The sequence below is a fragment of the Cetorhinus maximus genome, chromosome 4, assembly GCF_964194155.1.
Source record: "Cetorhinus maximus chromosome 4, sCetMax3.hap1.1, whole genome shotgun sequence".
Classification (NCBI taxonomy): domain Eukaryota; kingdom Metazoa; phylum Chordata; class Chondrichthyes; order Lamniformes; family Cetorhinidae; genus Cetorhinus; species Cetorhinus maximus.
In genome coordinates, this window is record NC_135882.1 from 41,793,298 (window position 1) to 41,807,560 (window position 14,263).

The window sequence follows — 14,263 nt, forward strand, 5'->3', positions numbered from 1 at the left end:
GTACAAAGTTGGGGTGTAGCATAATGTATTTTCCCTTTTAGCACACCAGCTTTCACATGGAAAGTGGTGTAGTATAGATCCGTATTGAGAGTTATGTGTCTTTTAAATGAGAGTGTGAGGTAGTACAGATGAGTCCAACATCCACTAATGGATCACATTCGTGGCATACACAATTGGGCAAAGCTGGGAACATTAATGGCACATTAGTACCAGCATACCTATCAGCAACAGTTAACTAGCATTATACTGTCTGTGTCTCGCTATTTCAGGCTCTCCCACTCCCTATCAGTTTTTATCTATTTTATTATATGTCTTTTTCTACTTGTGTCTTGTTTGTCTGCATTTCTCCCCCTCATTTTCATCCTGTCTTTTTTCTGCCTCTTTGTTTTTGCTGTTTTCACCTTCACTGCTTGGGTAGTAACCCGACCTGCAGATTGGGCACTCGTTACAGATCTCACCCAATTCTAACTTCCAAATGGAAATTAGAGAGGTTCCATTCTTCCAAATGGAAACAGGCAGGCGACCACCAACGAAGGTGAAAATTCCCCCTGCCACAGCCAAAATAAGACTGCGCACGGGATGCCAAGATCAAGGATAGTCTTCACATGAACTGGAGTTATGGGGCACAAGATAATTAGACCAGGATGCGAAGACACCATTCAGTCCCTATTATAAAGTCACAATTTCTGCCCTTATTTTTAAATAGTACTTTGATTTTATGTTATTATTTATAGCTAGATAGAAAAATCTTGCAGCAACTTGGACGGCAGAGATACAAGGCAGAATCTTGTCCACTTAGCCCCTGCTGGAACAGCTGGACCATTTCAGGTCAGGAACCAGACTAACAGATTTGCGTGCTTTGTGATTGCTCCAGAAACATCCAATCTAATTATTATCTCACCTCTGGATTCCCCAACCAATCAGGGAGGGCAGGCGGGATGAAACGCCCAGTCAAAAGAAGCATTTCTAATTAAAGGGACCACAAAATGGGTAAGAAAAGCTCACAAGCAATAGGACTTTTTGAGCTGCATCAACCACTGGGATGGAGAGGAGATCTAGGAAGACTGTCCCCTGAGGGACTGCTCTAGGATTTGAAGGGCTCAGTGATATGATCGTTTCCAAGGATGGGAGGAAGAGGCCAAGTTCTTCAATCAAGAAGGATGGGAGTGGCCGAGGAAGTCAGCAGTGGAAGTGTGCTCCTTTCAACCTGGAGACAGGATCATTGGTCTTTGGAATTCCCTTCCTCAGAGAGCAGTGGAGACTGGATGATTGAATATATTCAAGGCTGAGTTGGACAGTTTTTAAAAATTCTTTCATGAGATGTGGGTGTCACTGGCAAAGCCAGCATTTGCTTACCATCCCTTATTGCCCTTGAACTGAGTGGCTTGCTAGGCCATTTCAGAAGGCACTTAAGAGTCAACCACATTACTCTCAATCTGGAGTCACATGTAGGCCAGACCAGGTAAGGATGGCAGATTTCCTTCCCTACAGGACATTAGTGTTTTTATGACAATCAACGATAGTTGTCATGGTCACCAATATTGAGACTAGCTTTCAATTCAGATTTTTATGATTATTAATTGAATTTTTAAAATTCCACCAGCTGCCATGATGGGATTTCAACCCATGGCCCCAGAGCAATAGCCTGGGCTACTGGATTACTAGCCCCAGTGACATTACCACAATGCCACCATCTCCTCCTGATGCACAAGGGAGTGGAGGGTTATAGGGGCAGGCAAGAAAGTGGAGTTAAGGCTACAGTTAGATCAACCATGATCTTATTGGATGGTGAAATGGGCTCGATGGGCCAAATGGCCTACTCCTATTTCTCATTTTCTTTTGAGCACAGGATTGTCGAGTTACGTCTAAGATTTAATTCTTTTGTAACTTGTGCTCCAGTCTATTTTAGTTTGGATTTGTAGATGTTACCTATAAAAATTCAGTTGTGCTTTTTATTTTATTTTTTATTCATTTTAAGGACAAGGGCAACAGATACATGGAACACCCCCACCTGGAAGTTCCCCTCCAAGCCACTCACCATCCTGACTTGGAAATATATCGCCATTCCTAACAGCACTGTGGGTATATCTGCATCACAGGGACTGCAGCAGTTCAAGAAGGCAGCTCACCACCACCTTCTCAAGGGTAATTAGGGATGGGCAGCCTAGCCAGCGACGTCCACATCCCGTGAACGAATAAAATAAAGTCCATCCTCATCTTGTTTTGCTCCCCATAACTTCTTTCATTCCTGGTTAAAAATAGACTGTCGTCTTGCTCTTGGGTATCTGTCAGCTTCACTTTATTACTGCATTCATGTTGCTTTTTTGCTGCAAAAACTCAACCCTAGCTTTTGAGGGGGTGACGGGGTGTGGGAGATGAGTTGGTCACCACAGTAATATATATGTAAGACAGCACTTGTTTCCTTGGCGACATGGAATGCCACTTAAGGAGACAGTGCTCCCACTTTACTGGAAGGCAAGTGCTACCTACTGCAGTGACAAAGACCAGCACTGTATTTTACAGCCGCAGGCAGTCCAAGCTGTCAGCCCCAACATAGACAGCCAGTGTAGTTTACCCACCCTACCATAGAAGATTCTCCAATATCCATTCTGGTGCTATGGCCTCAGTTTGATTTGTTAGCCTACCATAGCATGGTCAATATAACTCAATGTGGAGAATTGCAGATGTGAACCCAGAACCTACCACTTCAAGTAGCTGATATTCCAACCCACAGTGCTCCAAGTCCATTAACACTTTGGGCCAGAAGACCTGGTGTGCCTGCCAATGCAGATAGGATATGCTTACGTCACTACTAACTGTGTGCCAACTGTCTATAGGTTTCATCAAAGCATCATTTGTATGACCTTCTGATCATAATGTGCATGTAATAAACAACCCAGACTTTTATTGTAAGGAAGGGTTATGTAGAACAGGAAAATACATGAATTGGGTAGTTCTAGCCTTCCACTGGGTCACCAGAGTACCTGAGATTTGCCATCAAAAGGCCAATGTGCTGCTTCTCCTCAAAAACTGTCAAAGTTGGAAGTCTAATGCACTTGTACCACTATGCAGTCCTTATATGGTTTTACATTTAATTAAAAATAGTCTTTGATCAGTTCCTGTACCATGGAAAGTAAAGAGTGAAAGGGAAAGCTAAAAGTACTACAAATGTGAAATAAAAAGAAAGAGCTGGAAATTACGCAACAGATCGATCAGCATTTGAGAGAGAAAAGTCTCTCTTGATAGAAGCCCAGTTTGCTTGGGATATTAATTTGTCCTTTCTTAGTTTATGTACTCACTGATGTGGTGGGGCTGATTTTACAGGGGAGGGGCTCCATGGAAGGAAAATTATGGGGTACATGCCTGCAATTTCTCAAAACATGTTCCTGTGAGACGTGGCTCCCTTAAAGAAATTTGGGTCTGTAAAATCCACCCAGTCTTTCCTGTATTAATACCTATTGATAAAAGCAAATGTGGCTCAAATCTTTCAGCTTTGATTTTATGTGTGCCTGTATCTATATATGTAGAGCTGAGTCAAATGAATACCTCATTATTACACCATCTGGTTCACCAACACAACACAGACCTCACTGTCAGCTCATCCTGCTGAGTCTCACATAGAAAAAGCAAAGCAACATGGCAGTGTAATAAATACAGAGTGGAAAAGATGTAAAAGCTCTCCTGTTCCTTCGATCCCCCTCCATTCCTTTTTAAGGTCAATTTAAACTTCACTTATGCACCTCTCATTGCATGTTGCTTTTGCTTTGGCGAATCATAGAATCAGAAATTATAGCACAGAAGAGGGCCAATAAGCACATTGCGACTGTGCCACTGCTAGTCCTTCAGCTGCAGATTCCACTTTAATAACCCATTCTCCATGATAGACTAGTGGAAAGGAAATAAGGTTGTGAAGAATTTTAGCAGTTTAAAGAGCAAAGGTAATAACGTGTGTGGGATCAGTACATTCTGGACAATTATGACTATTTCTTAGACTTACACAAGAGACTGTCTTTAGAACGTGAATAGACAGGCAGCATCTATTCTGGAGAGTATGCTGAATAATTTTAAGCAACAGGTAAATTCTGTTGTTGAGTTCAGACAAAAGGCCTAGTTTGATTGTGTAAAGTTTCTGGCAACTGGATCAGATTGTACCAGATCATACACCTCTTGGACGGAAAATTACAAGAACATTTTACTAGACATGAAGTCAGGAAAGTGACAATAAAATAGCATTCCAGCAGTATTACTTACTGCATTTCCAGATCGTCATTCTCTTGTGGTATGAATCTGTACAAAGCAACATAATTGAAATGCTGCAAGGAATCTTTGTTTTCAGGTTCTTCCAGCTACAGATAAAAACCATGAGAAATGTAAGTAAGTTGGAAGAAAAAAGGTGACTTAAGCAATCATAGTCTCTCCTGTCTGATTTAGACCCCTTCATTTTGTCTCTATTTTCATATCCTTACTAATACATTATCCTACCCACTTTCCCATGATTTCTATACTTCACCCAATAGTTATCTTGCCCAAACAATAAATTGTAATTTCAATTCTCCAACCACTCATGGAAAAAGTGCTTATGTTCATAAATAGCACTCTTGCTGCTGAGCCTGAGTCACATGTATTATATTCCAGAAAGCAAGTTGGTAAAGAATTTAACTGCAACAAATCTTTATAAACTTTCACAAGCATTTACTTACACAGTTACAGATTATCAGCAAGCACCACCTAACCCAACAAGCATAGTTAAATAAATGTCCATTTAAGAGCACAAGTGAATTCCCAGTTAATGCCCACCACCTGTGTACAATTAAATATAATTAATATACAATTAGTAGATTCCTTTCTCTTCAAAATAAAAATTAGAGGTTATGGCCAGAATCTTGTGGAGACAACAAGGATCTCGGATGCCGATTGTAGAGCTGGTATAAGCCCCATGGCCCCTCTTTAGGGTAGGCCCACCACATCTCGCTCCACTTAGGCACTGACAGGTGAGCGGCAGGCCTTCCCTGAGACCAAAGACCCCAGGAGAGGGGAGGGGCAGAAGTCCTGCCCACCAAGAGCTGCTAGCCAACTGGAGGCCAGCAGCTCTATTAGACAGTAGCGCCACCAGGGAGGTGTGTTTGTTGCCAGTATGGTACCCACTCTAGTATTTTCGCTGGATCCCAGATCAGAGGTGAGTAATGGTGAGGGGCGGCGGGGGGATGGGGGAACGGCGGGGGAAGGGCCTCAAGGATGCAGTGTTGGCAGAAAGAGCAGGGCGTGACTCTCAGTGGGCCCCAGCGGGAGCCTGCAAGCAACTCCACACGGGTTTGCTTGTGCTCGCGCATAGTGGGTCAATACCATTGGCGGTGAGATGAGGCCCTTAAGTGGACATTCATTGCTCACTTAAAGGCCTCAATTATCCGTGAGGTGAGAAGGCTGTCCACAGGTCTACCTGCCATGGAATCGGGTGGAGGTGGGAAAGTAGTGGGATCCCCAGCCACCACCCTCCGACCTGATTAAATGCCCTCCACCACTAAACTTGCCATGGGGCAGGGTACAAGATTCCGTCCTATATGTACAAACAAAATTTCAAAAGAAATTAAACCAAAAGCATCCACATTCTGTACAAAGTATTACGTTGAGAGATGCTCCTTCTCTTGGAGGCTTAATGATCTTTTCATACACATATTTCTTTTTGTACAACGATCAGACAGTTGTTGACTTGTACCCTCTTATTCAATTTTTGAGAGTCCCTTTTTCTCCAGCATTTGTTTCAAGCTAGCAAGTTCAATCCATAACCTTATATCACTCACTTTTTGCACAGTGTGAACTATCCCATAATGAATGATTATCTACACAAAATTCAATGGGTGTATTATCTTCAGAACGCCAATTGTACAGAATCTCACTTAAAATATTTGACAAATAGAATCCCATATCCAACGCCTCCACAAGAACCAATGTTTCAGCAGCCAAAGTGCTCCCAACAATTCTTGGGATTTTCTGTCCATATTTCCCATTTTCACCCATAAGAAATATTGTGAAATCAACTGCTATAGAATATCCATTAGGAAACTTAGTATGAGAAGCATCACTAAAGATGATTAGAATACAAGCAGCATCATTGAGGCCATAGACCCATTTGTTTAGTTTCCATAATTTTCCTTCTGTATTTGCTGTGGATTTGGGTGGTTTCAGAAACATTTCTCTCTGAAAAGTATTGCACTGTGGAAATTTAGCTTTTTATGGTGATTGATCTACATGCCCATGAAAATGTGGCCAAAAGAAAGGAAAGGATCTCCAAATTCACTTTTCCAGCTGTGGAAATGTTCACTCTAACAACTGTGTCACTCAGTCATTGTTCCAAACCCAACTAGCCTCACTTTAGCCTTATAAGTTCCATCTCAAAGACATTTTCAGTACAAATCCACTGATGTGACAAACCTGGTCGCCCTGATGCCTGAGAATACATCCCAAACTCTCCAACTATCTACTTTCTATTGCTTTGCCTCCCTTATTCGTTTATTCTCAAGTTCATTAACAGTCACAACCACAAGGCTTCTGCTTCTAGTTCTGTTGTGAGTTTGATCTGTGGCCTTTATTCATTCTCTAATCTTTTCAAACTACAAAAGCTATGTGCACTTTTATGTCTGTCAGGAGTACAACTGCAAAATCTCCCTCGTGCACAACCCTGAGATCTCCCTTGTGCACTATCAGAGGCTCTTTCTCCAGCACAAGATCATTTCTGATGCAAGATTCACTTCTGGACCCATGGTCAATACTTGCACTGCACTTTATTTCCACTCTTTCATTCTTGTGTTGTCCAACAGGCCAATGTGATGCATCGAATTTGTGGGTGGTTAGACTTAGCATGCTTTCTGCTTTTGTGTGGTAGTTTGCTTATCAATTTCACCCACATTGCTGGCTAGCAGCAATGTAAACAAGAAAGCCAAATGTGTAAGTCGCTCCCTGTACACAGCCTCTCCATCGGTAAGACCTCCGCTGTGCCTCCTCATGGCGACACATGGAAACAAAAGCTTCAGAGGAACTCGGTGGAGGTTTGGCACCCAGGCATGCACGGTGCAGACCTACCGGCATGGCACTCTTGAACAAAATTCCCAGATTTGGGTTAATAGTTCCACTACCTTGTGGATACCTCCAGAGAGTTGAAGGCTAAGGGAATAAATCCTGCCAAAAAATCTGGAGTGGAACCCAAAGGCAGCTTGATGTCTACATATGCCACCTTTCTAGCAACTCCTGCAACCAAGCCGGTGCCAAATGTAGTGCTTTGCATTCCTTTGGACTCAGCTGGGGAGGTTGAGAGGGGAACCCTGACATATGGGCAACCTAGGGTCTCCATAAATTTTGTCCCTGGAGAGGACATTCCAGGTTCACTGCAGAGAGTTAACACAACACAGCAGTTACAAGTGATAAGTCCAACTTGGCTGGCATAGAGAATGGCCGATACAGGTTGTCTCTGACGGTAAGAGGAACCATCGTGTCCCACTGGTCAGCCACTGCCCACTTCAAGTTGGGCAGCCCCTGACTAGTAAGGTGTTGACCTGCCATGGTCCATCTGTTTCAATTAGTGCTTGGGAGTCTCTGCTCAACAAGTGGATGGAATCCATCGCACCAGGCAAACAAATGAAATAAAAAGAAAGAAGATGCTAACTCTTCGATTGGCAAACTAGATCATCAGGGCCTTGTGCATGGGATCATAGATGACTTGCAGCTGGTTGATAATGAATGCAAGACAGCTGTGATCAACATGGAACTTGATAGACTGAGCATCAACAAAACATCCCTACAAGAGAGCAGGCTCATTGAGAGCAGATCACTGAAAGAATAACATTACACGTTCATCTGGCAGGAGAAGAGTTCAGAAGAAACGCATGAGGAAGGTGTGGGGTTTGCTGTAAGGAGCTTGCTACCCTTGATGATAGCACCCCCAAATATGGTTCAGAACATGCTCTCTCCATCTGGCTCTCAATCCAAACAGGGCCAGTTAACCTCATGAATATTGATGGTCCAGCGCTGTGCTCCATAACAGAGGTGAAAGACCCAGTTCTATGAGGGGCTTGACACTGCTATCAGCAGAATCCCTAAGTCAGAACACCTTTACCTACTGAGGGACCTCAATGCAAGAGTGGATCATGAGCCATCGCTCTCTTGCCTCAGGCATCATGGCCTGGGAAAGATAGATGAGATCAGGTTGAGACTTTGCTGCTGCCTTGAGCTTTGTATAACTAACATCTCCTTTCAGAACAAACCATGCCACAAGGTGTGCTGGAGACATCCAAGATCAGAGCATCACCAGCTGGATCTGATCATCACCAGACCTGACTCTCTGAACAGCATTCTCAACACACACAGCTACCACAGCACTGACTATGATACAGATCTTTCCCTGGTATGCACTAGGGTGAGGATGCAACCCTAGAAGATTTTTCATTCAAAACAGGAATGCTGTCCTCATATCAACATCAGCCATACTGCCTGCCCAGAAAAAAACCAACAGTTTCTGATGATTAAACAGGTGCTCTCTGGCATTCCCACACAGGCTGCAGAAATGAAATGGAGCGTACTTTGAGACACCATCCACAATACTGCACTCTCAACATATGGGAAGCAAGAATGCTGACTGGTTTGAGCCTGACATCACTGTGACAGAACCTGTTAATGAAGCCAAGCAGTCCCCCCTCATTAATTACTAGAGAAATATGAGTGACAAGACTCTCAATGCACTAAGCCACTTGAAGTAAAGTCAAACAGACTGTCAGGCATTTCGCCAATGACTACTGTTTACTCTGGCAGATTATCCAGATGTCCTTTGGCATAAAGGATGTCAGAGGCATGCATGAAGACATCAAAAAGGCAACAGAGCCATCAGCAAAGAAAATGGGTCTATTTAAATCAAACGCAGAAGAGGTCATCACTGACAGCAACAACCAGTTGGAGGGAAGGGTGGAAAACAACCATGAGCTGTAGACTAGCAAGAACACTGTCATCGAGGAAGCTCTAGACACCATGGAAGCCTGCCTGTCATGGCAGAGCTGGATAACAAACCCACAATGGAGGAACTTAGTCATGCTATTGACCTGCTGGCTATTGGCAACGCTTTTGGTGCTGATGCCGTACCACCTGAACTCATCGAAGACCGGAAACCGGCACTCCTGCAGCATCTGCATGAATTTCTCTGTCTCTGCTGGAGCGAGAGAGCAGTGCGCCAGGATATGCATGATGCAAAGATTGTGACTTTGCACAAGAACAAGGGTCTGCATGCTCAGCACACTCCTCTACTGAGGTGAGATATGGTCAACATATGCTAGGTAGGAGAAAAGGCTGAACAGCTTCCACCTTCGCTGTGTCTGACTTATGCTCCACATCTCTTGGCAGGAGAAAGTGACCAACTCAGAGGGCCTGGAGGATTCTAAGTGTGAACTGACAATGCGCAGTAAGGAAACAGGACATCTGGCGCCTTAATGAACAGGGCACGCAACTGTATATTTTCCTAACAATCAGACTGAAGTATTGTGAAACAAATAGCACCAGGAGTGAGAAGGAAATGCAAATTACAGTGGGTGAATTCAGTATCCAATCAAATACAGAAAAAGAAATATACAAATGGAATGAAAGATTAAGAGAGAGGAATAGTAAAACATAAAAACTCCAACAACAATTAAAACATGAAAGAATAAGTCTCCACACTTCTAATAACTATTTCTCAGTGCCAGAGTTGTTTTCCATTAATACTCACCACATTTGATTTTCCATATGTTTGAGTTAACAAATGGAAAACTAGGGATAGCAGGTTTATGATTTCTCCAAAAGTGCTGTATTGAGATTGCCCAAATGGGGAACCAGCCCAAAGGCCTACATTCTTTGGACACAAGATCAATTTTCTGAATGCTTGTTTCGTTCGTAGATCCTAATGGAAGAGAAAAAGTTTGGAAGGTTACGGGGAATAGGCGGGGGAGCGAGGCTAGGTGAGAGCATGGATATGATGGACTGAATGGCCTCCTTCTGCATTGTAACCATTCTATGCCCTATCCATCAATACCAAATTCAATTCAGGCAATTACTGCTCCATCAGCCAATTCTCAATCATCAGCAATGTGATGGAAGTGGTTCTTGACAGTGTTTTCAAGTGACGCTTGCTCAGTGGTGGTCAGTTTGGGTTCTGCCAGGACTACTTGGCTCCAGACCTCATTACAGCCAGGGTCAAGCATGGAAAGAGCTGAATTTCAGAAGTGAGGTGAGAGTGACTGCCCTTGATATCAAAGCAACATTTGACTAAGTGTGGCATCAAAAAGTCCTCTAAAACATTAAGACCAATGGGAATTGGGGGTGGAAATTTCCACTGGTTGGAGTCATATCTAGCACAAAGGAAGATGGTTATGGTTGTTGCAGGCCAGAATATTGCTGCAGGAGGAAGAAATTCAACAGCATCCAGGACAAAGCAGCCCACTTGATCAGCACCCCATTCACAACCTTAAACATTCACTTCCTCACCAAGTGCACTGTGGCAGCATTGTGTACTACCATCTACAAGATGCACTGCAACAACTTGCCAATGTTTCTATGACAGCACTTTCCAAACTCACACCAAGGCAGCAGACACATGGGAACACCATCACCTGCAAGTTCCAATTCACACACCATCCTAACTTGTAATATATTGTTGTTGTTTGATATTTGTTGGGTCAAAATCCTGGTACTTTCTCCTTAACAGTACAGTAGGTGTACTACATGGACTGCAGTGGTTTAAGATGGCTCACCACCACCTTCTTGAGGGGAATTAGGGATGGGCAATAATTGCTGGCCTAGCCAGAGATGCCCACACCTATTAAACAAAAGGTACGAGATGAAGCCTTGGCAAAGTGGATCCATGAATAATGTTCCATTTGAAAACATTCCTGATCCACTGAAAAATCAGAGGGAGATAGGTGGAAAATTTGGCTCTATTTATTTACTTTCCAAGAACAAACAAAAACCACTTACTGTCTCTGAAAACGTCTCATAAAATTCTTCCAAAATTCCTTTTGAAAGGGAATGGGAGAGAACTGGACATCGCCCTCCACAGATCACGTTGCTCACAACTACAGAGGAGAATACACTGGCCGAGATGCAGAGACAGGGAACTCTCAGTTACCTGGTGACATGATTAAATAAAAGTCACCCACATGTCATATGGCACTCATTCATGTTGACTTGATTTCAACAGGGAGTAAAATGTACTCATCTTCGTAATGACAACTTGCAACATATTCTTACACAAAAGCAAAATACTGCAGATGCTAGAAGTCTAAAATTAAAAAAGGAAAATGCTGGACTCAGGTCAGGCAGCATCTTTGGAGAGAAAGAACAATATATTCTTACCCTGCTGGTGCTCATTCATGTCTGTTATCTTTAGAGTTTTCACATTGTAGCAGAAATCAGTGCACACTGTAGGCAATGAGTCCTCAGAGGAGCAGAATCCTTTTGAAGATGCACTGCCACAGGACTTATTCAGACCATGTACCAGCTCCGATACTTGCACTTTGGTGGGATCAGTTAGTTAGATAGTTGGGTTTTCTCCTGGTGATTCACACTTGACAAGTGAGAAAGGGGAGATGCTGGGGACAGGGGTGGAGAGTTCATGTCAGAGGGCACAATTTCTCCAAGCCCTGTTCAACTCAGCACAGTGATGTACTCAGAGGGTCACTGATGAAGAGGAGAATCATTGAATAGCAACAATGTAGACCAAAGTAGACCACCATGATTGTAGAGAGGTAGGAGAAATTGACCTCAAGCATGAGGGGTGTGATATCATAGGCCACTGCGGTTATGTCTACTTCCAGAGTAGCCAGCGCCATTGACTATCATAAGCTCCAATTAAACGAATTCAATCACACCTTTATCATCAATGTCCAGAATCTGGATGCCAACATGTCTTCCACCTTAAATAGGTTGACAGGTATCTTAGCTTTGGCTTGACAGGGCCACATTGATCCGCACCAAAGTGTTCTCAAGCACAATGCTAGCAGTGAAGTGCACCTGAGTCATGAGAAAGACGATGAAAGGAATCATGGAACTGCAGGCTTACTTCACTCAAAGTGTTTCCATTTCTCACCCACAGCCCCCTCCCAGTCAATAGCCCACATGCTGCATTATGTTCCAATGGCTGAGTCTGCCCCTATACTGCTGCAGGCGGAGCAGCCTTTGGCAGGGTCCTTAAGGGCTCCAAAACCCAGAGGGTATTGGCCACAAGCATCTCAGCAATAAGTGTAGGGATCTGTGCAAGCTGCCTCTACCTCTGCTGAAATCATTCGGACTGCAGCATGTGGAAGTCGCAGAAGAAACAAAAGTGAGACTTGTAATTCAACAAGGGTATGTACATGGGTGCCTGAGAACATAGTGTTTTGATAAGTTTTTGTTCTTTATTTAGCCAATATAAATGTTATTATTTTTCATCACTTTCCTGCTTTGTCCATTCTAGGCTGTTGGGTGCTAAGTGGCCTTCTCACTTGTTTGATGGTGAATGTGAAAACATGAATCATTGGGTCCAATGGGTGAATGTCAAATGATGGCTGGTTGGTTGCAGAGCTACTTTTTAGCAATGGCAGTGGAGCGGGGAGGGACAAGAGTGGCCGATACATTTTCCAGTGCCATTGGTGCACTGCTGCAACTTCAGTCAACTGTGAATTAATGAGAGCATCTATGGAAGCAATGTGAGCAGGTGAGGATGCATTGCCCTCATCACCCTCCTCTTCTTCTTCACCATCTCCTCAAATTGTCAGAGGACAATCTGAGTTCTTTGCCTTGTTCCTCCTGCAGGCCCAAGCGTCACTGCTGTGCAATGTTGTGCGCTCTGCACCGTACACCACAACCATTCTGTAGAGCGTAACATTCATTTTAGCACTGTTGGTCTTCAGTTGTCCAGTTTCTGATTGATGTCATGACGCACACTAGCCCTGGTGACCTAGCAGCCACCTCTCAGGTATGTTTTCAGGATTGAAGACATCAGGGAACTTGCACTGTTGCAGAATTAAAACATTGGGCAGCCGCCCAGGAAGATTGCGCACAAGCATATAAAGATTTTTCATGCACACTGATGGAGGGGGAGCCCTTTCCACTAACAAATAAGCTTGGTTGTTTTGGGGGGGTGCCAGGATTACCACTTTTCTTATTCATTCATGGGATGTGGGCTTCGCTGGCTGGGCCAGCATTTATTGCCCATCCCTAGTTGCCCTTGAGAAGGTGGTGGTGAGCTGCCTTGAATCGCTGCAGTCCAGGCAGTGTAGGTACACCTACAGTGCTGTTAGGAAGGGAGTTCCAGGATTTTGACCCATGTGTGCAGTCAATGGTAACCTGTGCCTGTGGGAAGCCAGCCAGGCCTGCAAAGCTAAATGCCTGCCCATTCTCAATGACATCATCACAGGCAGCATTGACCTAATTGGCGGACCTGAAAATCAACCCTATAAATTGTCCTGTACTGGAAAGCCAGTCGGTGAAGGAAAAAAATGGAGGCAATTTTTAGGTACCTTTACATTTATTTATAAAGTTATACATTACAAGCGTGTAATTCCTAACTCAAAAACTACAGTTTTGGTTTACGTCTATTTATAGAAAGTGAATGTCCACTTAATGCCCACCACTGCAAACAATTAAACACAATTAATATGCAATTAACCGATCCCCTTCTCTGCTACTTGTAGCTGCTCCAACTAGGAGATCTGCTGTCATGGTATGTCACGGTTGTCTTGTGCCATCCTCACACGTCCACTGTAACTCGTCCTGCAACCTGACGTCCGTCATCCAACTACGCCTAGGTTGCCCCTCTTTCTGCTGCCCTCCCCTTTGCCCTCTAGCAGAGATCTGTGCAGCTTTTGAGCTCTGATCAAATGGGTGAAACACTGACATTTTCTTTTCTGGATGTCACTTTTTACAGTTCCTTTTGCTCTTGCAATTTCAAGCACCTCTTCATTTGTCTTAAGGTCTGTATATGGAATTTTAAGCATACGTCTTAGCATCCACATTTCAAAGGCCTCTATTTTCTTCCACAGATCTTTATTTATTGTCCAGGACATCTACAGAACATCTAAAAGCCCTTGGAGAAACAAAAATAGAAGTGGTAACAGAAATTTGTGATCAAATATATATCAAAGGATATATTCCAAGTGACTTGAGACATTCATTATTTGTTAAGGTACCTATGACACCTAAAGCAATGGAGTGTAATCTGTTCAGAATTATAGGACAGGATTTTTACCTCATCGGGCCCACAGTGGGTAGGCCC

General features: G+C 43.5%; 1 protein-coding gene across 1 annotated transcript in view; it reads right to left on the bottom strand.

The window, feature by feature from the left end:
• Positions 1-14,263, bottom strand: part of stac (SH3 and cysteine rich domain) — a 218,465-nt gene that overhangs the window by 49,229 nt on the left and 154,973 nt on the right. Inside the window, exon 8 of the mRNA XM_078540102.1 lies at positions 4,252-4,346. Within this exon, the coding sequence (XP_078396228.1) occupies positions 4,252-4,346 (95 nt within the window). The remainder of the gene's footprint in view (positions 1-4,251; positions 4,347-14,263) is intronic.